This window comes from Crotalus tigris, unplaced genomic scaffold (assembly GCF_016545835.1).
Source record: "Crotalus tigris isolate CLP2741 ecotype Arizona unplaced genomic scaffold, ASM1654583v1 scf7180000018239.1010054, whole genome shotgun sequence".
Classification (NCBI taxonomy): Eukaryota; Metazoa; Chordata; class Lepidosauria; order Squamata; family Viperidae; genus Crotalus; species Crotalus tigris.
The window spans coordinates 36257-58379 of NW_024096901.1; the positions used below are offsets into that span (position 1 = coordinate 36257).

A 22123-nucleotide genomic window follows, 5' to 3' on the forward strand; every position below is an offset into this window, starting at 1 on the left:
TTTCTGGGAGTCAATAGGTTTCATCACATTTCCAGTAGAAGGTCAAGACTGCTGTCTCATTTCCTCTTTCTGGCAGTGGTGATGACCACTCCACAGTTACCCATTTGCAGCCATCCAGAGCATCAGCAGTTCACGTCTACAGAATGCCTGTAATAGTATTTTTCTGTGTTCCTCTTAGTGATATGTGGCTGCATGACATAATCCACAAAGGTTTTCTCTGTCTGTTGCCCGCCTCACTAGTTTCGTCAAATTGCTGATGGCTTCCATATCAGTTGATCCACAGAGGCTTATGTCCATTTTAAGAAGACGATTCAAAGCATAGATGTCTGAGTGGTTGCTTCAGAAGTGAATTTTCTTATCAATGTTTAGAATAGAATAGAGCTGGAAGGGACTTGGAGATTTTCTAGTGTAGCCCACTACTCAAGCAGGAGAATGTGTACCATCTCAAACAAGTGACTGTCCAGCCTCTTCTTAAAAACCTCCAGTGATGGAGCACCCATGATTTCTAGAGGCAAGCTGTTCCACTGGTTAATTGTCCTCACTATCAGGAAGTTTCTCCTTAATTCCAGGTTGCTTCTCTATTTGATCAGTTTCCAACCATTGTTTCTCGTTCTTCCCTCTGGTGCTTTGGTGAATAATGTGACCCCCTCTTCTTTGTGGCAGCCCCTCAAATACTGGAACACTGCTATCATGTCTCCCCTATTTCTTCTTTTCTTTAGACTAACCAAACCTAACTCCTGTAGCCATTCTTCGTATATTTTAGCCTCCAGGCCTTTGATCATCTTAGTTGCTCTTCTCTTGATTTTTTTTCCAAACTCTCAACATCTTTTTTGTGATATGGTGACCAGAATTGGCTGCAGTATTCCAGGTGTGGTCTTACTAGGGTTTTATAAAGCAGTACTAATATTTCGCATGATCTTGATTCTATGTTTCTGTTTATATAACCCAGGATTGTATTAGCTTTTTTGGCTGCTGCTGCACACTGCTGGCTATAGTCAAGTGATCGTCCACTAGGACTCCAAGGTCCCTCTCACAGATACTGTTTTTAAGCCAGGTCTCACCCAGTCTGTACTTGTACCTTTGATTTTTCCTGCCTAAATGTAAAACTTTGCTTTTTTCCACATTGAAACTCATTTTGTTGGATAGGGCCCATTGTTCATGTTTGTCAAGATCTTGTTGGATCCTGAGTTTGTCTTCGGGGGTGTTGGCTGCTCCTACCAGTTTGGTGAGTTCCCCTTCAATTCCCTCATCTAAGTCATTGATGAAGATATTGAAAAGTACTGGGCCTTAGACGGAACCTTGTGGTACCCCACTGCTTCTCTCCATGTGGATGTGGTGCCGTTGAGGACTACTCATTGAGTACGGTTTGCCAGCCAGCTACAGATCCATCTGGTGGTGATATTGTCTATTCCACCTTTTTCTAGCTTACCAATGAGTAGGTTGTGGTCTACTTTATCAAATGCCTTAATGAAATCTAAGTATACTACGTCCACAGCATTTTGCTGGTCTACTAGTTTAGTCACTTTATCAAAGAATGAAATAAGATTGGTTTGGCATGATCTGTTTTTAACAAACCCGTGCTGGCTACTAGTTATAACTTTGTTTGCTTCTAGTTGTTCGCAGATCTGTTTTTTGATTATCTTTTAAAGGATCTTCCCAGATATTGATGTTAAACTGATTGGTCTGTAGTTTCCTGGATCCGTTTTTTCCCTTTCTTGAAGATGGGAACCATATCAGCCCTTTTCCAATCCTTGGGTACTTCCTGGTGCTCCAGGATTCATGAAAGATGTGGTGCAATGGTTCTGAGATAACATCTGCCAGCTCCTTCAGAACTCTGGGATGTAATCTGTCGGGTCCCAGTGATTTATATTTGTCAAGGTCGGATAGGTGTTCTCTTACCATTTTTTTTCTTATTTTAGTTTTTGTTTCTAGTTTGTCTTTTGCAGTGGCTTTTTTTGATAAGTTGTGCTATAGTTTGTTTTTCTGTGAAAACTGATACAAAGTATTAGTTAAGCAGCTCTGCTTTCTCCCTGTTTCCTGTTATTTCCTTCCCATCTTCTTCTTTAGTGGACCTACAGCTTCCTTGACCTTTTTCTTGTTAATATGTGGGAAGAAACTTTTTTTATTATCCTTGATTTCTGTTGCAAGTCTTTGTTCATTCTGAGCCTTTGCTTTCCTGACTTCATCTTTGCATGTTCTGGTTGTCTGCTGATAATTGGCCTTAGTTATGTGCCCATCTTTCCATTTTTTGTATTTGTCCTTTTTGTCTTTCAGTTTGTCAGAGCAATCTTTGTGCAGCCATTTTGCTTTCTTCTTGAATTTATTTTTTTTCTTTTTCAGTGGTATTGTGCTGGATTGGGCTTTTACGATTGCATTTTTCAGAGTTTCCCATGCTTCTTGGGTTGTTTTCCCCTTTAGGATTTTCATCCGTGGGATCTTTTCTAGGTTTTCTCTGAGTTTGTTAAAGTCAGCTCTTTTGAAGTTTAAGACACTGGTTGGATTGTTTTCTTGGCAACACCAACCCTTTAGCCAATGGTTTATTTCTGAAATTCTTTTTTTCTTCAATGGATGTTGGCCTTTCATTGGGAGTACTGATGAGAACACTACTTGTGCTCCTAGCTTCTTAACTTTATTGCCTAGTTGTTTGTAATCTCTCACTATTTTACTCAGGTTCTTAGTTGTGTCATTCTTCCCAATATGGAGGAGGAGGAAAGTAATTGTAGACCTAATTATTTTGGTAGGTTGTTTTCTATTGCTAGTGTTTGCATTTTATTAAATTCCAGTATGACGTGGTCACTTTCACCCAAAGTTCTGGCAACTTCAACTCCCTCTATCACTTCTTCTCTATTAGTAAGAATTAAGTCCAGTATAGCTTTACATCTAGTTCTCTCCTCCACCTTTTGGGTGACAAAGTTGTCAGCTAGGTTGGTTAGGAATCTGTTTGATCTCCCGCTCGCTGCAGAGTTTGTCTCCCAGTTGATATCTGGATAGTTGAAGTCTCCCATTACTATTGTGTTATACTTGCTACATATATTTGTTAACTGGTTGGCAAAGAGTTCATCTATTTCTTGGGTAGGCTGTAATATACACTTATGGGAATGTCACTTTTTTCTCTTTTATATTGACCCATATACATGTTGGAGAGATTTTATCTTTGATCATGTGCATTTCTGTAGATATGTAGTGTTCTCTTACATATAGTGCAACTCCCCCTCCTCTTTTTGTAGACCTGTTTCTTTTGAACAATTTGTAATCCATATCCATCAGTCCATTCCATTCATGGGTTTCGTCCCACCAAGTTTCTGTAATGCCAATTATGTCATACCCTCCCTCGTGTACTATTGCTTCTAGTTCACCCTGTTTGTTCCCCAAGCTTTGAACATTTGTATATAAGCATTTCTCATATGCCTGTCTGTGGGCATGTTTCCTGCATCTCCTGATGTTTGAGTTTTTCTGTTTTCTCATCACTGTCTACCTCATTGTTTCTCCCACCCACCTCAGGTTTTTCCGCCTCCAATTCCTCATAGCTGACGGATTGCTGTAGGCCTTTTGTCCTCTGCCAGACCAGGTTAGCAGGAGGCCGGGGAGTGCCTTCCCTTCTAATTGTCAAACCTTGTTAAACATCCTTCAGAGGTTTATGGAGAATTCAGGAGACTGTAAATGTACATAGGCCAGTATTAAATAAGTTTTCCCTTAAGAGTCCCATCCATTGTTTAGTCTTGTCTTTATAGGCCATTTAGAAGCTTCATGTGATTGCCTTTTCTTGCAGTTCAGATTTTCCAATCAACTTGGCTAAATTTTACCATTGAGGAGCATAATGTAAATGCTTTGATCAGCTTCATTCTAATTAAATAGCTTTGGGGCAGTAAATGTTTACCTATTTTATTTTATGGCAATTAGTAAACTATCTTGGCAGACAGGCAGACAAGCAGATATAATAAAACTATAGCTATAGTCAATAATGTATCTTCTCAGATGCCAATTTTCATAACAGGTTTGTAGTTCTCCATATCTTTAAGGCTAGCATACAATTCAATAAGTAAACAAATATTTTTCGCATCCTTATATGTCTTCCAGATATTTTCTAGTGCATTGCAGATCTATAGATTAAAATCAATTAAAGGACAGATCAAAGATGTCCCACTAAAGAGATGGAATGCATATGAAATTACTGAAGAAATGTGTCTGTGTATCTTTCAATATGAGGTTGATTTCCAAACCACAAATATTTCATTTGTTTAGTCTGGAGAGCTATTATCCCCATCCAATCTTTTTCAAAATATTGGGCATTCTTACATCTGTAATCAACAGCCTACTCAAAACAGAACTGCTGCTCAATTTTGTATTCTGATCTTCAGCACATCTTAAGAACCAATATTGATAGAATTAACCTCAATTAATTTGGGGTTTTTTTGTTGTTGTTTTTGCTTCACTGGGAGCAACTGCTGTATTAGATTAACTTGAACATCTCACTGAATAATATGTAACCCATACCACCTGTGATCTGTTTCATCTTTGTTTTCAAAATAATTTCCTGATAACCAAGAGCAGCTTTAATACATGGTGCCATGAGTGATGGACAAGTAATTTAAGAGAGGTGTCGTAGATGTTTTGGTCATGTTAATACAGTGCAATATATCGGGTAAAATGATTCAAAATGGCACTGTTTGACAGATGTAAGTATTTGTAATTGGAATACTAAGAACTCTCTGTGAAGCATATAAATCAGCCATAACAATCTTAATGGTAGTATTTGATTGGCACTTCTTGCATAAGATATTGTACATGTGTTTCATACAAGCAATTATCTATGTTTCAGAGATTTTAAAAATGAGAAGGGCACATGAGATTGGTAAACAGAGGATATGGGGGGGGGAAACTATGTTGACCCATGTGGTCAGCTAGCTCAGTTGGCATTTAGCACAAATGCATAAATATTCTGGCTAGATGCTAGTCTTGTGGTGTACAACTATAGGATGGAACTTAGGGCGGAACTATAATTAAGTTGACTGGATATTCTAGAATAGAAGGTTGGAAATAAAATTATTCTAATCTATATCTGATCATTCCACTCTTAAGTAGAAACCTGATTCAGAAGATTCCCCAACATTTAAAAATGTTTTACTTGGAGTGTGTAATTGTCCCTTTCTTCCTTTTCTTCACCTCAGGCCTATTGGAAAAAGATGAATCAGCTTCTACAAACCTTGAATCAGAAGCTTGCAAGTCTTAACCATGGCCAAGAAGGGATAGTCAAGATCAGTGCAGCTGTCTCAGATAAAGTGGTAGCTTTTAAAAGTAAACCTCCATCCATCCAAAGAGAAATGTTGAGTGTCTGCAGTGATCCATATACTTTAGCCCAACAGCTAACTCATGTAGAACTGGTAAGTGGATAGTAAATACTTGATTTCATTGTCTGGTTATAGAAGAAAAGAAAAAATTCTGAAAACTTCTTACTGAGACTTCTTAAATTTATAATCCACTAGGAACATTTGAGTCAATTGCATTGTCATTCATGTTTGATTGCAGTCCTGGAGGGTTCATTTATTGAAGGGGGATCCACATCTTTAGAATTCAAATATTGCAATATCAGAGCAGGTCTATCTGCATTGCCAATATTCACTAAATCCTACCAGCAAAAAACTAAGAGGATAGAAGTCAGGAAGGAGCAATTGCCATCAGTCTTCCTTCCAGTTCATTTCCAATAAAGGAGTCAAGATGCTTTAGACTAGATCATCTGATGGGCTGATGGTCAGGTTATGTCGGATACCAACTGATGCAGTTTGGAGCGTGAAAAATTAAATCATGTATCATAGTAGTTTATATCACTGTTGTTATATGTGTGCAAAACTAGGCTACCCAAAACAAGTTGCAAAAATCCAGAAACCAATAGATAACAGCAAAGAGATACAGAAAATTTCAACAATTTGCTGCCATGTAGATTTTTTCACCTTATAAAAACATAATTCAAGAACTAGCAGTCAAATTAGACAAAATAATACAGATATTAATTGTTTCTATTATGCCTTTAAGTGTCTGCAGAAAAGTACATAAAGATAGGTTCTTGTTGAAGATGTCCTCATAAACAACCCATAGTTGCTGATTAAAAGTAATAAGTTCCCAGTGGGGAAAAGTACAATTTTAATAGGAAAAGGTTGTGAGGAGATAGTTTTAATTTATTTGCTTTTTCAAAAAATAAAATAAAATAGATTAAATTTCTGAGCTTGCATCTCCTCTATTATCTTTCTTTATTTGGACCTGAAGTCAGTGCTTTTTTTTTAAAAAAAAAAAAAAAAAAGTGCCAGTACTCACACATGTCATACAACCTGCCTTGCCTACCCTACAAGGTTTACCTTTGTAGTTGAAAAAAAAACCCTTCAATTTTTAGTGTATCTAAAGACTAGGATTTTGTTCAAGGTAAGTTAATACTATTAACGTTACCATGCACTGTATGGCTTTAAATTACAAGAAGGCATTTTATTAATCTTTTGGGACATTTACCACTGGCATACCCATTTAATGAGTGGAAATATCAGTTTTCTATCTGGAATGAAATTGGCCCAATAAAACAAAATTTGGTTGCTTGTAATTGATTGAATTATTTTTAAGAAGTTGTCAAACAAGGTGGAAAAATTTACATTTGGAGTTTAATATGGATATTGACTTGAAACAAATTAAAGTTGAAACTTTGTCAGTGAACAGATTACTTTTAACTTACCTTTAAGTTAAACCCAATTTAATAAATAGATCTGATTAAACCTTATATTATTATTAATAATAATACCTCCAAATCACAAGACATTGGCTTTATTCTTATTCTTCCCCTCTGCAGTTTGAATATAAAGTATAAAAGACTAAAAAGAGATTTTCGTAGATATCCCAGCCTTTGAACTACTCAAGGAACTGCAACAGCAAAGTTTCACTCTCAGGCAAGCTTCCACGCCAGCCGCCTTTCTTTCCTCTTACTTCGCCTCTTTTTAATTTCCACACCACATGGTCTGACCCAGCCAATCAAGCCACACTCTGGCTGTGGTGCTCCGGCGCCTCATGGCTCCTCCTAGAGCAGGGGTGTCAAAATGCCAGCCCGTGGGCCAGATACATCATTGGAAAACCATGCCTACCCCATTGCTGGCAATAGCGAAAAAGCTCTGATACGTTACACGACGTCATGTGATGTCGCGAGTTTGACATGTCTGTCCTAGAGGAAGCAGACAGCGCCGGAGGGGACCCCGTTCGTACTGTACCGCTAGCGGGGCATTTTCAAAACGAAGATAGGAAGGGAAACAATAGGAAAAGTATGCAACTCTGGAAAATGTGTTGAAAAAAGATGCCAGAACCCGTTCTATGACAAAAAAAGCCCTGCCTGAAGCATTTCCATTTTTAATTAATTTGTTCCTTGTTGCTGTTAGAAATACCAGTGTAATTTTACCAATTCATGTTTCTGTACACTTGTCCTTTCTAACTTTCTTCTTGAAAAAACTAGACAAAAGATTACATTGTGGTGATGTTATATAAATTTTGAAGGACAGACATGGCCCTGAACATTTGTTGTCAATAGATCCAATAGCTTTTTGTTAAATTAATTAGTGTATCTTATTTTCCCTCTAAAAGATTTCAGTTTGTTTTTCAGTTGAATTGTACAGCTTATGTGTTATATTAAAGGTGGAAAAAATTCTGAGGGGATTTATCTTGGTCTGATTTTTTTTAAAATCTTTTTTAAAAATCCTGTATAGACTTTTTATATCCATTGTACATATGAAATACCTTAAGCTCAAAAGTATCAAACTATCTTAAACTTTAAAAAATCCAATCTAGTTAAGCCCTTAACCTTCCCTGCTTTTATGTTTATTTGTTTTTGTGCCTTTGAATCAGTTTTTGACTCCAGCCAGTTGCCTGGGCTAGTCTCTGCAGGTTTTTCACAAGTGGTTTGCCATTGCCTGTTTTGTAGAGCTGAGAGTAATTGGCCGAAGATTACCCAGCAGGCTTTATGCCTCAGACAGAACTAGAACTTTGGTATCCCAGTTTCTAACCTTAACTATTATACTAATATATAACATGTTTTATGGTTCTTTATGTCATAATTGATAAACATCCTAGTATATATTCATGCTGATTCTGAGAAATTTCCTATGCTGAATTCACATACATAACATTTCTATAGTGATACTGAAAGTGTATTATAAAGAAGTGTGGTTTAGAAAAGGACAGTATACAATCAGATGGGCCCAGATACTTGGACTGAGGATCTTGGCTGCCACACAGTTAGCTCGTACTTTGAACCAAGCTTGTCCATAAGTATTACTTATGGTGATTAAACCAGAAGAGGCCAGTCAGCAAATGGTGATAAATCACTTTTGAAATCTGCTGTCAAATCTAGATGGTGCTACTTTAGGGATTGTGAATAATCAATACACTTGATTCTCAGGGGTGCTCTTTTACTCTCTCATTTTATCTACTGCAAAAGGAAAGACTGGGTCATATTGGTCCTGAAGAATTTGTTCAAGCATTTGGCCATAAAGATCCCTTGGATAGCACAAAGGTATGTCTGCCCATATTTTCCTTTTTGTCTACTCATTCCTTTTAGATGAACGTTTATGGTATCTACAACTGCATGAATTTGTGATTTCCCCATGGTGGCATGTAAGTTAGGGCATGACTACAGACAAAAGGAAATGAATCTTCTAACAAAATATTGCACTGTTCACACACATGTAAACTCATGCATGTGTAAATCTGGATTCCTAGACAAGGTATTGTTTTATAGATTGATGATGCACACATAGCATTGTTGTTTCATTTAGTTCAAGAATAAATATTTCTAAAGGTAGAGGAATTCTCCAAATCACAAGCAATGAGGAGCAATTAGCTCAAATAAGAGATTTGCAAAGAAACAATTCCAAACATATTGATGTTGAAGAAGATGGAATGTTTATTTTACAACAACAAGGAAAATAGACATTCATATACAGAAGAGAAAATGGCCTAACTGAATGCCCACTGTCTAGACCACCATTCAGAGTCTAATATATGTAACCCATGATCCAGAAAGAAAAAAGAAATAATACTTGCATGCATGCATAGCAGGTTAGAGATAGATGGAGTAAAATCAATCTTTGTGATTGCTAGAACTTGGAAACTACTTGATGGCACATAATCAAATATATTTTTATTAAGTATTTTAATTACAATAGTAAAAATTAACGTAAGATTAGAGCAAGAAGAGAGAATGGAAATAAAGAATAAGAAAAGCAAGAAAGGAAAAAAATTAAAGAGAATGTAACAAAAAAAAAAGAAATATATAAAGACTTCATCACACAATAGAAATAAATTTAACAACTCTTGACCAACTGTAAGGTTAAACATGTATCTCTTCATCCCATGTTCCATCCCTTACTTATAAGCAGATCCATAAAACATCAACTTTTCAATCCTGGTGTCAGCAAAAAGTCCATAGAGGGTTGCCAGAACATTGTAACAAAATGTCTTATTTTTGTTGTTGTTGTTAGTTGCGAAGTTGTGTCCGACCCATCGCAACCCCATGAACAACGTTCCTCCAGGCCTTCCTGTCCTCTACCATCTTTTGGAGTCCATTTAAGCTCACACCTACTGCTACAGTGACTCCATCTAGCCACCTCATTCTCTGTCATCTCATTCTTCTATTGCCCTCCATCTTTCCCAGCATCAGGCTCTTCTCCAGTGAGTCCTTTCTTCTCATTAGGTGGCTAAAGTACTTGAGTTTCAACTTCAGGATCTGGCCTTCTAAAGAGCAGTCAGGGTTGATCTTCTCTAGGACTGACCGGTTTGATCGCCTTGCAGACCAGGGGACTTGCAGGAGTCTTCTCCAGCACCATAGTTCAAAGGCCTCAATTCTTTTGCGCTCAGCCTTTCTTATGATCCAACTTTCACAGCCATACATTGCAACTGGGAAAACCATGGCCTTGACTATACATACTTTTGTTGGCAGGGTGTGTCTCTGCTTTTTAGTATGCTGTCTAGATTTGCCATAACTTTCCTCCCTTGATCAAATAAGCCAACCTTATATTCCTTTCTTTTATTTGTAACACTGTTGTTGTCTTAGATTTTGGTTGTTCTTCAGTTCTTCTTCATCCCCTTATGGAAATTTCTTCAGTGCTTTAACAAGCACTTTTATAGATTCAATAACAAAACATTTTCTAGGTCATTCTGTTTATTTATCACTTGCATTTCTCTTTTAATTTTTAAAACTTAAGCCAGTTTCTTTCATATATCCAGTAATGTATTCTTTTTAAAATCATTTTCTTGATCTGTCATTTGTAGTTCCATATTATGTACTTTATCTTATCAGATAAAGTTTGTCCCATATCTATCATTCCTTCATTAACATCTTCAGGCATAGTCTACCATAGAATCAGGCATTATTACTGACAGAATTGTAACTGTAGTTACTAACCTCAATTCTTAAAATATATCCTTTAATATTTCTGATATTATAATGTTTTGTATCATTCTGCAAATCCCAGTATTACCGGACATTAGGGTTTGTCATTTTTTTCTTCTGCCTAAAATCTTTAGCCCCCTCTAGTGTCCAGTTTCTAAAATGAGCTCTTATCTTTTGGTATGATTTGCAATTGCCAGATAACCAAAATAAATCTCTTTCCCACAAGACGTTGTTTATTTTTATAATTCCAAAATCTTATAGTAAAAGTCAATATTCAAAATTTAACTTAACCCATCAACTTGTTATAACTTCTTAGATCAGAATGTGACTTAGTTTTGTTCTTGTTTATTTCAAATTATTTGTTTTTCAGTTTGTAATTATTTTTTCTTTTGTTTGGAGAAGAAGATAAATTCACCCAATGAACACTTGTTTACCCTGTTGTTCCAAGAGTCTCTAATAGCTTAAAGGTAGCTAATCAGCAATTTCCAAAAGAAATTAGAAAATGAGATTTGTGAACTGAGTGTTCTTTAAAAGTCTCTGCTGTGGTTTCAGGCAAGATAACTGATCCCCTTGTCTCTTGGTGCTCAAACCTTTAGAAAACTGTTGTCCTGCAGTGTCTTCCTCGGAAGCAACCATCTAAAGCATATGTGGTTGAATCCCAATCCTTCCATTATCTGAAGAGGTTCCAGGGAACTGGTCTACTCGATAATTCCTTAGTCTTTGCTAAGGTTGTCTGGGATGTTTGCATCTTCTGTATCTTGATTAATTGATAGATTATCTGCCCTCAAGGACCTCCAGGTATAGAGAACTCAAAATGGCTGTGTAAAAATGGACCCGTCAACCATTGCAAAAGACCAATGAACCAGTGAGCGGATCAATTTATAATTTAGAATCATCTAGTAAATCAAATTAATTATAAAGAACAAACTGCGTCTTGTTGAAAGAAGCTTTTACTTTTTAAATTTCTTCTAAAGAAAACTGTGCCAATAAATGAATGGTTGAAAATAAGCAGAAGCCTTCCAGTGTCTACAGCAGCGGTTCTCAACGTTTGTGTGATGGCGACCCCCATCACACAAACGTTATGCGCATGCGCGGCGCGGATGGGGGCGGGGGCGGGCCCCCATGCGTGATGCGCATGCGCAGCAGCCCCATGTGCAGTGTGCATGCGCGGTGGCGCCCCATGCGCAGCACGCATGCGCGGCGGCGCCCCCGGAGGCGTGGCGCCGCCCCCGGAGGGGAGAAAATGGCGGATCGCTGCCTTTGGCGACCCCCGAAAAATGGTCGATCGACCCCAAATGGGGTCGCGACCCATAGGTTGAGAACCGCTGGTCTACAGCCTATTTTCAATGGAAGTTTACAGCAGAAGCCGGGTATGCAATAGTCCAATATAAAGCTGAAACAGAATTGGAATACTTCACTGCATTATTTATTTTGTGATCACCGTGAGAAAACTGCAAATTTATTTATGTACTTATTTGCTGGCTTCAAATAAACTTGAGATCTGTCTCTGCAGATGGTTAGGGCTGGCAGACTGTAGTCCTGTAACTCTCTTCTTCTCAAACTTGTGCTTTTCCCAACAAGAAAGGAACGGTGACAGAATGCAGGACTGGTGGACTGCAGTACATAAGAAATCTACTGCATCTACCACTTCCTCTCCTAACCTGCAAATACAAGAATTCAGTACTGATATTTGTTACTATCTAGAATTTCTGTAGCCCAGGATTCAGCTCTTTGATCAAGGCATAGATTGTCATTAAAAAAAAAAACATTTTCAGTTTGAAAAATATTTTCTAAGTTTAACAAGTTTTAAAAATAACTTTTTTTAACAGTAAAATTTCCTAACAGTGAGGACAATTAACCAGTGGAAAGGCTTGCCTTCAGAGGTTGTGGGTGCTCCATCACTGCAGGCTTTTGAGAAGAGACTGGACAGCCAGTTGTCTGAAATGCTATAGGGTCTCCTGCTTGAGCAGGGGGTTGGATTAGAAGACCTCCAAGGTCCCTTCCAATTCTGTTACTCTGTTAAAATGTAGAAATATCATGCTACAAATGGAACATATCTGCAGCTTTTCTTGGCTTCCTTTCTATGTTCTTCAAGGGTACCTACCCACCTTTCCCTGACTTTCTGAAAGGCCACGTTCTGTCAATCAGGCAGAGATGTGAAGAGATATTAAGCTACCGGGAGGAAGTAGTGTGTCAGCTGAACTCTCCACCTCCTTTACAGATAAAGGCAGGAGCTCTTGGCAGCAGAAGAGGCCATAAAAAATGACAGCTAGGGCAGATTGTGCCAGTCTGGCCACCTATCAAAACCCAGGAGACAAAAAGCTGGAGACCAGTTAGGAATGCTTGTTATTCAGGTCAAAACAGCAAGAGAATTGAGAAAACAACGAGATGGTCAGGAAGCATAAAAGCCATCTTCTGGTCTAAAATCGATTGTTTTGGTAACAAGCTGACTTCTTCGTGCATTGACTTTGCCTTTCCTGCAAATATCATAAGCCTTTTCTGGTCTGGAATAAGTGAGAAATAGAAAGGTTGATAGGCTACATTATAAGATGGCGTGCCTAAAGGCTTCAGTGACAAGTCAGTTGTAATCAGGTTAGGAATCTGTCTTCTTTAATCATCAATTTGAAATAGCTCAGCTGCAAGACCAATCTCAGAAAATCATGATGATTGCTATTCTTTGTACTAGCTTTTGGTTTTTCGTCCTTTTATCTTTTATCACAATAGTCTGCCAGCTACCACATCATCCAGGAAAACCTCAGGTTCCAAATGCAGCTGGAATACTAGACTGGTTCAGCTACATAGGCCAGCTTTTTGCATATGATATAATATTAAATCAGAAACTTTGAGAAGTGGATCGTAATACTGCTATGATTAACCCAGTGTTTCTCAATCTTGACCACTTGAAGATGGGTAGACTTCAACTCCCAGAATTCCTCAAGCCAGCATGCTGGCTGGGAAATTCTGGGAGTTGAAGTCCACCCATCTTCAAATTGTCGAGGGTGAGATACACTAGATTAGCCTATTAAGAGACCCTTGGTTGTTCCGTACATTATAGTATCTTGGAATCCATTGGAAGTGGTTATGGACTGCTACCTAAGGATGTGTATTTATGTGAATGGACACAGAGAGGGCGAGAGCATGCACAGGCTGTTCCAAGATTATTGGCTTAATTAAAATTTTACAAAAATTGTTTATAAACCAAGATTCATGTCATTTTTTTTTTGTAAAATGCTAATAAAAAAGATAATATATTTAGGCCAGTGGACTGGACATAAAGCATTTGTAATGTTTCAGCACATAGCTTCCATTTGGATCAGAGATTGCTACACTTGCATCAGCCTAACTATAGTGTCTTTTCAAATGCCTTTCTTTCATCTCTAATTATAACTGAAAAGTATCAGAAGTATAGGGTCATGGCAGCGGAACTGAGCATGTAACAAACAACAGGTGTGCGGGGGGGATTGCTTTTCCTGAACCTCACTTTCGCTATAATTTCCTTATCTTTCTGTTGTTTATAGAATAAACCTGCTAAATAAATAAACCTGGTGGCGGCGGCTATTGTTAAAAATAATGTTAGCATGTAGTTGGCTTGTCAAGGATCAATTAACTTTTCCAGGACTATCATGCAATTTCACACAATTTTGGTTCTTTCATGGGAGGAAGGGAAGCTTGTTTCTTTGAATCTTGTGAGCAGCATGTTACTAAATCTGATCTGTTGGTGCAAAGAACAAGTCACACCGGTACGGTCTTCCTTGCTTGAATTGCCACACATCCATTTACGTATTTAGCATTTGCAAAATTTGGCCCTTGTATAACAGTATCCAAGACAATATGTTTAGTTGGATGCCTGTGCAATCTATAGAAAACAAAGTGGACTTGACTGTTAAATGAAATTAAAATAGATGAGAAAGAAGAGGTTGGTGGAAATTAAAAAAAAATGTCTGGAATGAAATTCAGTTAGATTAGTCAGCTGACTGTGTTCAGCAGGTCAGCGGTTCAAATCTCACCGGCTCAAGGTTGACTCAGCCTTCCATCCTTCCGGGGTAGGTAAAATGAGGACCCAGATTGTTGGGGGCAATGTAAATATATATATACATTGCTTACTGGTGTACACCGCTTAGAGAGTGCTTGCACTTAAAAGCGGTATATAAGTCTCATAAATAAATAAATAAATAAATAAATAAATAAGTCTTAAGAATCAGGAAAAAGAGAGATAAATGTTTTTTTTTTCTCCAAGTTTTTTATTAATTTTCCAATATTACATTTACATATTTGAAAAGTAGCGTGGCGGCTGAGCACAGTAATTCCATTACATTTGAATATCATCAGTACAAATCTCAAAGTATTACAACAACTAATTCCCTCTCTTTCCCCCATAATATCTACTGTCATATTCAAACCAATACATTTCTTATTCTATCAATCAAACAAAAAATACCTTTCTAGTATTCATCAATAATCTTCAGTCTATATATATCTTAATTAATTTGACATTCCATCTTTTAGACAATAACCTAATAAGTTTTTCTTAACTTTAATTTCCCATTGATATTTAAATTTAACGTTTAATCTTTATCATTTCCAGATTTTAAATGATCCCAATTTTTAGGTCTTATATCTCATATTCAGGGCTAATAATTTTTTTCTTTTCTTCCTTCTACTCCCTTCCTTTCTTCCTTTCCAGAAAAAGAAAAAAAAAGAGAAAAAAAAATAAACCACCAGCATTTGTACCACAAACAAATTTAATTATTAGCATTTATACTTCTAAGTTTTACTTAACCTTTGTCTCAACTCATAACAATATCTTAAATTCAAATCTTAGTTATTTGTAAACATTCAAACTTTTAGCCAATCAGTGACCTGATGGTTAATTTTCCTTTAATATTTTAATATAACGTTTAATATTTATTTTTTCCAAATTTTTAATTAAACACAATTCCTTTATCACAATTCCTCATACAATCTAATATTTTAAATACACCCCTTATATATAAAGTCTACCATCTATCTTAACAAACTAATAAAACAGTATAGTATTCTTATTTCAAAATTTATATTTCTACGTTTTATATGACCAAATTTTTCTTTATCTCAAATCGTTACAATATCTTGTGTTCAGAATACATATTCTATCCATTTAGATATATTCTACTTTAGATCTCATGTGTAGATCAAAACCCCAATCTTTTTCAATCTTATTCTAGCTTTTTTGAGAGATAAATGTTATTGTAATTCAGCACTGAATGTATCTGGATTGAAAAGGAAAGGTTGCTGCAAAGGGAAGAAAGTAAGGAAATAATTAGAGATAGCATATCAGATATGAACGACTAAAAAACATTCTAGAAAGAGAACCAAAAAGTACTGGTAACCCTCAACGTATGACTACAATTGAGCTCAAAATTTCTGTGGCTAAGCAAGACAGTTGCTAAGTGAGCTTTGCCCCATTTTACAAGCTTTCTTGCCTCAGTTGCTAAGTGACTCATTGCAGTTGTTAAGTTAGTAACACAGTTGTTAAGTGAATCAGGCTTCCTCATTGTCAGAGGGTTGAAAAAAGGGATCACATGATCCTGGGATCTTGCGACTGTCATGTGAATCAGTTCCCAAGCATCTGAATTTTGATCACATGACCATGAGGATGCTGCAGTGGTTGTAAGTGTGAAATATGGCCATAAATTGCTTTTTTTACTGCCTTTGTAACTTTGAACAGTCACTAAATGAATGACTTTAAGTCAGGAACTACCTATATTAGGAAAGAGAACTCAAAATGATTTGTTAACCAAACAGTACCATTCTAAGCAAGATTGCTGTATATGTAAAAGGCTGCTTAAGTCACTTCTTAAACAACCTCCTGCCATGAACCACAACAGCAGTGTTATTTCTTTTTCTAGCTATATTCCATCACAGTGAATTTGCTCCAGGCTGCTTGCATTTTAAAAGTACTTCCTGCTTTACATAAAATTCCACCATCTCTCATTAATCAACTTTAGCCTTAGGATGTGTTTTCTGCAATGGAGAAATTTGCAAATATTGTGAAAACCCAAAATCCCAATGGCATCTTTTTCTATATTTATTCCACTTATGGGAATCCCCTTTTCTCTGCATAAGAACTTCCTCCTCATTGATTTATTGTATCCTTAGGGCCTGAGTTAGAAATTATAGCATTAATAAGAGATATTTGTTCTAATATTTCCTGATACCCTGTAGTGGTTGCTAAGTTATACAGATATTTCAAAATATAGATTCATAAATGCCTTTAAAATACTCTCTGCAGCTGGAATCTTTTGCAATAGTTTATGCTGCAGAGTGTGCATACCATCTTGGGAATAAGTCCCATTGGACTCAGTGGGAACATCTACAGAGTAGATATTATTGAATTGCACCTTAAGTCCCTAGATTGAAATTCATTTGAAAGAGAGCTGGGAGGTCCCAGTCCTGAGCAGTTGCCTAGGAATCTCTGTCTAAAAAGTTTAGGTCACAAAAATAACATTTGCTGATGAATTTTGCCATTTGTTTCAGGGCAACTGATGATATAGAGGTGTAGGGCAAGATAAAGAGATCAGTAGCAAAGGTATTATCTTCTGAAAGAAACAGTTCTTTAAAGCAAATAACATCCAATCAAGAACCAGGGCATTTGCTGCCTTGTCTTCCCCTCTCATTCTCAGAAATATTGTTTCATGTTAGACAAGCCCGACAACAGCCTGAGCCATTGCATTTGTCAGCGTTGGAGAGCTCCTCTATTAAAGGCATAGATGAAATGTGGCTGTTACACAAAAAAAGGACATTCCTCTGATTTCATTTCCCAGATTCTTGTTGCTCTTTGCACATAGTGGTATCCTGCCTGTTAATATCTCAGTGAGTGTAGATGGGGGGGGGGGAATGTGTTCTGAACAGTTGCTGTTGGCAAAACAGAATTGTTCATCATGCATTGATTTGATTTGCAGAAAGGGCTTGTAGGCTGTGAAATCAAAGACATCTGACACTTCCCATCTTTTTATATTTAAAACAGAGTTCCACGTGCCTGGTCTGTCAGGCAGCCATGTGTACACATGTGCACATGTTCAAAAATATACACTCTGTTGTCACTTGAGCAACACTTTTAGATAACTTCGGTAATTTAAAACAACCAAAATTCAAAAAAAAATCTCAAACATGTATGTCATATTTTGACTTTTTTATTATTATTTATTTTTCCAGCCTTGTTTCAGTGAACAGAAGAAGACTAGTAATCTTGAGGCTTATGTGAAATGGTTCAATAGACTCTGCTATCTTGTAGCAACAGAAATTTGCATGGTAAGTCAGATTCTGTTATACTGATGGCATGATTATGACATTTTGAAAGCATTTGATAATACATTCTATGGAATATTGTTTTTCTTCTTCTCTCATTAAAAATAATTGCTCGAGCGAGTTTATCTTTTTTTAAATGAATAAAAGCTTTAAGTTTGCATGCATTTCACAGAAATTTTGCAGTAAATCTCAAGCGAAGAGCAGGCTATCAATGCAGTAGCAAAGCAATCATTTTGGTATAATGGAGGGAGAGACGGAATGATTAAGAGGCCAGGGATCAAATTTAGCCATTGAGTGACATTCCTGGAGCTCACACTCCACAAAGAAGGTTAGCCCAAGGCAAAGAAAGGAACAGATCTAGGTCAAAAATTAAATTTGATTTTAAGGTTAAATTTATTTAAAATATAAATCCAACCTATATAATTCCTCATATATTATTATTATTACTGTTAATATTATTTAGATTTAGATGCTGCCCAACTCTCAGGGACCATGGGTGGTTACAAATAAAAAACATTAAAAAACAAGAAAAAAATGCAGTGATATACAACAATGAAGAGTGAAAATGGGAAGGATGAGAGAAAAATGGACAGGAACAAAAGAAACTCACAAAGTCCAAACAAGGGTTCACACTCACATTTGCCAAAGGCCTGGGTGAAAAACCAGATTTTCAAGGCCCTTCAAAACATCAGCGGGGTGAATTCAGGGAGAAGCTCATTCTACACAGCAGAATTTTTCTCTATTATCTTTTAGTGAAGTTGGGGGGATGTCTGAGATGTTTTCAGCCCCTTTCCCACTAATCTGGGTTTCTGCAATCTTTATCTGCTGATTGCCTTGATATTAAATCTTCCTTCCCTTCATCGAGGTCATCCTTTTTGCTCTCTGTAGAAGGTACACTTCCAGGAGCCCAATAGAAGACATTGTTTAATTGGCAATCAAATTGGGAGAGAGACAGTCCTTAAGTAGGTGAGGCCTATGCCATGTGAGGCTTTATAAGGTAACAACCAGCACCTTGAATGGCACCTTGAAGCAGGCTAGCAACCAATGCATAAGTGTTACATGGGCATACCAAAACATGCTGATTACGATCCACATTGCTACATTCTGGACCAGCTGAGACTTCTGTGTGTCTTCAAGGCAGCTGTCTGTGCAGCATATTGCAGTAGTCAAGCCACGAGGTGAACAGGACACGAGTAACTATCTGAAAAGTCCCTAGTCTAGAAAAGTGAACAGTTGACATATCAGATGAAGATATGGAAAGCCTTTCCTGATTACAGCTGCCATCCGCTCATTGAACAGGAGCTCTTGTTCATTAATGGTGAAATAGAACGTCTAACATGTACATGAACTTATGAACTTATTTGTGGTCTGCAGAACTAAGGCAGACATTGAGGATGCCTTTACTCTCTTATCTATTTAATTCAAGCCTGTTAAAAATTATAATAGTTGTCATTGCACTAGTAATTTGCTAGACAGAATATTTCTGGAATTAATTGTCTTCTGCATGCACATTTGTCAGATCAGTGGTGAAGATTTTTTTTTAAAGGTATACTAGGCTTTTGTCACTGTCTAATGAGAATTTTGATTCCTATAGCTGCCAGGAGTGAGTGCCAATAATGAAAATGACTGGATGAGATTATCCAATATGCTAAACTGTTGGATTGAGCAGTAAAAATAGAACATTTTCTATCTGTGGCGTGATGACATTTCAATCATTTTTTACATTTTCATATGCTTGCTTATTTACAGCCTGCCAAAAAGAAACAGAGGGCACAAGTCATTGAATTCTTCATTGATGTCGCTCGGGAGTGCTTTAACATAGGGAACTTTAATTCACTGATGGCAATCATCTGTAAGTGTGCCAATGTCATTTCTGTATGACTTTAAGGATATTCAACAATTATTCTGTTTATTAAAGTTCTCCTCTATTGGTCATCTTCTTTCCCTCCAGCTGGGATGAACATGAGTCCAGTATCCAGGCTAAAGAAGACCTGGTCAAAAGTGAAAACAGCCAAGTTTTTTATTCTTGAGGTAATATGTTGAGAATTGCAGTATTTGTTGAGACTTGAATGTTCATAACCAAGGGTCACGTGATTAAATGGAATTTTCATACCGTGTTCAGATTCTTGACACAGAAATTCCAGAATGGAAAAGTTCTCATAGAAGAGTAAATTCATTTCAATTCAGATACAGCCACAAAGTAAAGTAGGAACAAGCCACCAAACAAAATTAGGAAGCATTCTACATGCATCCTTGGGAATTTATTCCATAAAAACATTATAGACGTAAGGAGAGAGAATAAAAGGAGATAACAGAAAGTGATTGACCTGCCGGGGGGGGGGAATCAAGTCATCTTCTCAGTTCACCTGTGGCATTTAGTCTTTATATCAAGTTGTAAAACTCTGTGATGGAAAGATAATACCAGCCTTTATCTGACTCGAGAACTTATACAGGGGCCTTCTCTCTTCACATCCTACCCTCTCTATTTCAGCACCAGATGGATCCTACTGGCAATTTTTACAACTACAGGACTGCCTTAAGGGGAGCTGCTCATCGGTCCCTAACAGCACACAGCAACAGGGAAAAGGTAACTATTCTTATCATAACTATAAACATTTTACATGCCACCTCCAGTAGTTTTCCCTCACCCTGTAAAGTGACTGAGGCTGAAAAACAGCTACTTGTGATAAAACATGGGCTTCTACTTGGATGCATCCAATTTTAGCCTTGCATTCTAACTACCACATAATAGTGGGATTTTATCGAGAGTGGGAGTTACAATACCACACACTTACGAAATCCTTTCTTCTCTTTAACTCTTCAGTTATTTCCCCAGCCCTTTTCACACACTGCATACAGAATCATGATAAAATTGTCACCAGGGTCATATAGTTAGGTCTGCCTCCAAGTTCTGCGATTCCTTCCACTCCTGTTACCAGAGGGATTTTTGCACTTACTATTTAGAACTCTATTAGAAAAGCGATGAAAACAGCAAGGACAGAAAGGTTGGTGCAGTGTGAGCATTCATGCTCACTTCGATCCTTCCTACCTTTGCCTTCTAACTGGAAGTCGGTCAGCACTCTGCTTTAGTATGTGCAGATGTTCATTCTCTCTGCCTTACTGAACATATGTCATCAGTCTTTCATGTATATTATTCTAATTATTCCAGAGGTACCCCTCATTTCAGCCCTGAGCTACAAATATCCTTTATTTAAAAGATTCTTTGCAATATGCTGTATATTCTCCATGTTAGTTCATCTTTACTATTTTCCTGTATATTTATATAACTGAGAAAATGAATGTTTGCTCAATGTCTATGAAGATTCTCAATCATCCAAGTCATGGTTGTCCCAAAGGTGCTTTTTCCAAAAGGCAATGGGACTTTCTTGGTTTTTCCCTTTGAACGTGTTTCATTTCTTATCTGAACTGAAGAAGCTTCTTGGATGACAGACGAAATGTTTTCAGATGAAAAAGCCAAGAAAGTCCAATTGCCTTTTGGAAAAAGCACCTTTGGGAAAGTATGCTAAGTGTATTTCATAAAACATAAAACATAGATAGTGGTGATTGAAAGATTTGAGAAAGACACTAGTGCATCATCATCATCATCATCATCATCACAACAACGATAACAATAACAACAACAACAACAATAATAATAAAGTTGGAAGGGACCTTGGAGTCTTCTAGTTCAATCCCCTGCTCAGGCAGGAAACCCTATACCATTTCAGACAAGTGGCTGTCCAGTCTCTTCTTAAAAACTTCCAGTGTTGGAGCATTTACAGCTTCTGCAGGTTCTTCCATTGATAAATTGTTCTAACTGTCAGGAAGTTTCTCCTTAGTTCCAGGTTGCTTCTCTCGTTGATCAGTTTCCATCCATTGTTTCTTGTCCTGCCTTCAGGTGCTTTGGAGAATAGCTTGACTCCCTCTTCTTTGTGGCAACCCCTGAGATATTGGAACACTGCTATCATGTCAACCCTAACATGCTGTCTAGATTGATCAGTACTGAGATCAGGCAGTTTCACATGAACAATTCCTATACACAGGATATCTTAGGGACAATTAAAGGAAGCTGAAATAAATTGTATGTTTGTCGTGTGTATGTGTGCGTGCACATGAATATACTTTCAAGCCAATGTTGAGTCCTGGCAGCTACCTGGATAAGTTCCTGCAGTTCTCTTTGTAAAATTTTGGGAGTGCTTTGCCATTGTCTGCTTCCTAGGACTGACAGAGAATGACTGGCCCAGAGTTACCCAGCTAGCTTTGTTTTAATGTAGGATTTGAATTCACAGTCTCCCAGTTTCTAGTCTGGTACCTTAACACTACTACTAACTTAAACTGACTATGTTTTATTTAGAGACATTAAGAAAAGCTCTGAAGATGTCAAACATGTAGAATTATAAGACTGTCATATACTGTAACTAA

The 22123-nt window shown here is 37.2% G+C and overlaps 1 protein-coding gene across 1 annotated transcript in view; it reads left to right on the forward strand.

Moving 5' to 3' along the window:
- RASGEF1C (RasGEF domain family member 1C) overlaps positions 1 to 22123 on the forward strand; it is a 57743-nt gene that overhangs the window by 19087 nt on the left and 16533 nt on the right. The window contains exons 3-8 of the mRNA XM_039349212.1: positions 5169 to 5381; positions 8462 to 8536; positions 17609 to 17704; positions 19451 to 19553; positions 19653 to 19732; positions 20193 to 20288. Of these exons, the coding sequence (XP_039205146.1) occupies positions 5169 to 5381; positions 8462 to 8536; positions 17609 to 17704; positions 19451 to 19553; positions 19653 to 19732; positions 20193 to 20288 (663 nt within the window). The remainder of the gene's footprint in view (positions 1 to 5168; positions 5382 to 8461; positions 8537 to 17608; positions 17705 to 19450; positions 19554 to 19652; positions 19733 to 20192; positions 20289 to 22123) is intronic.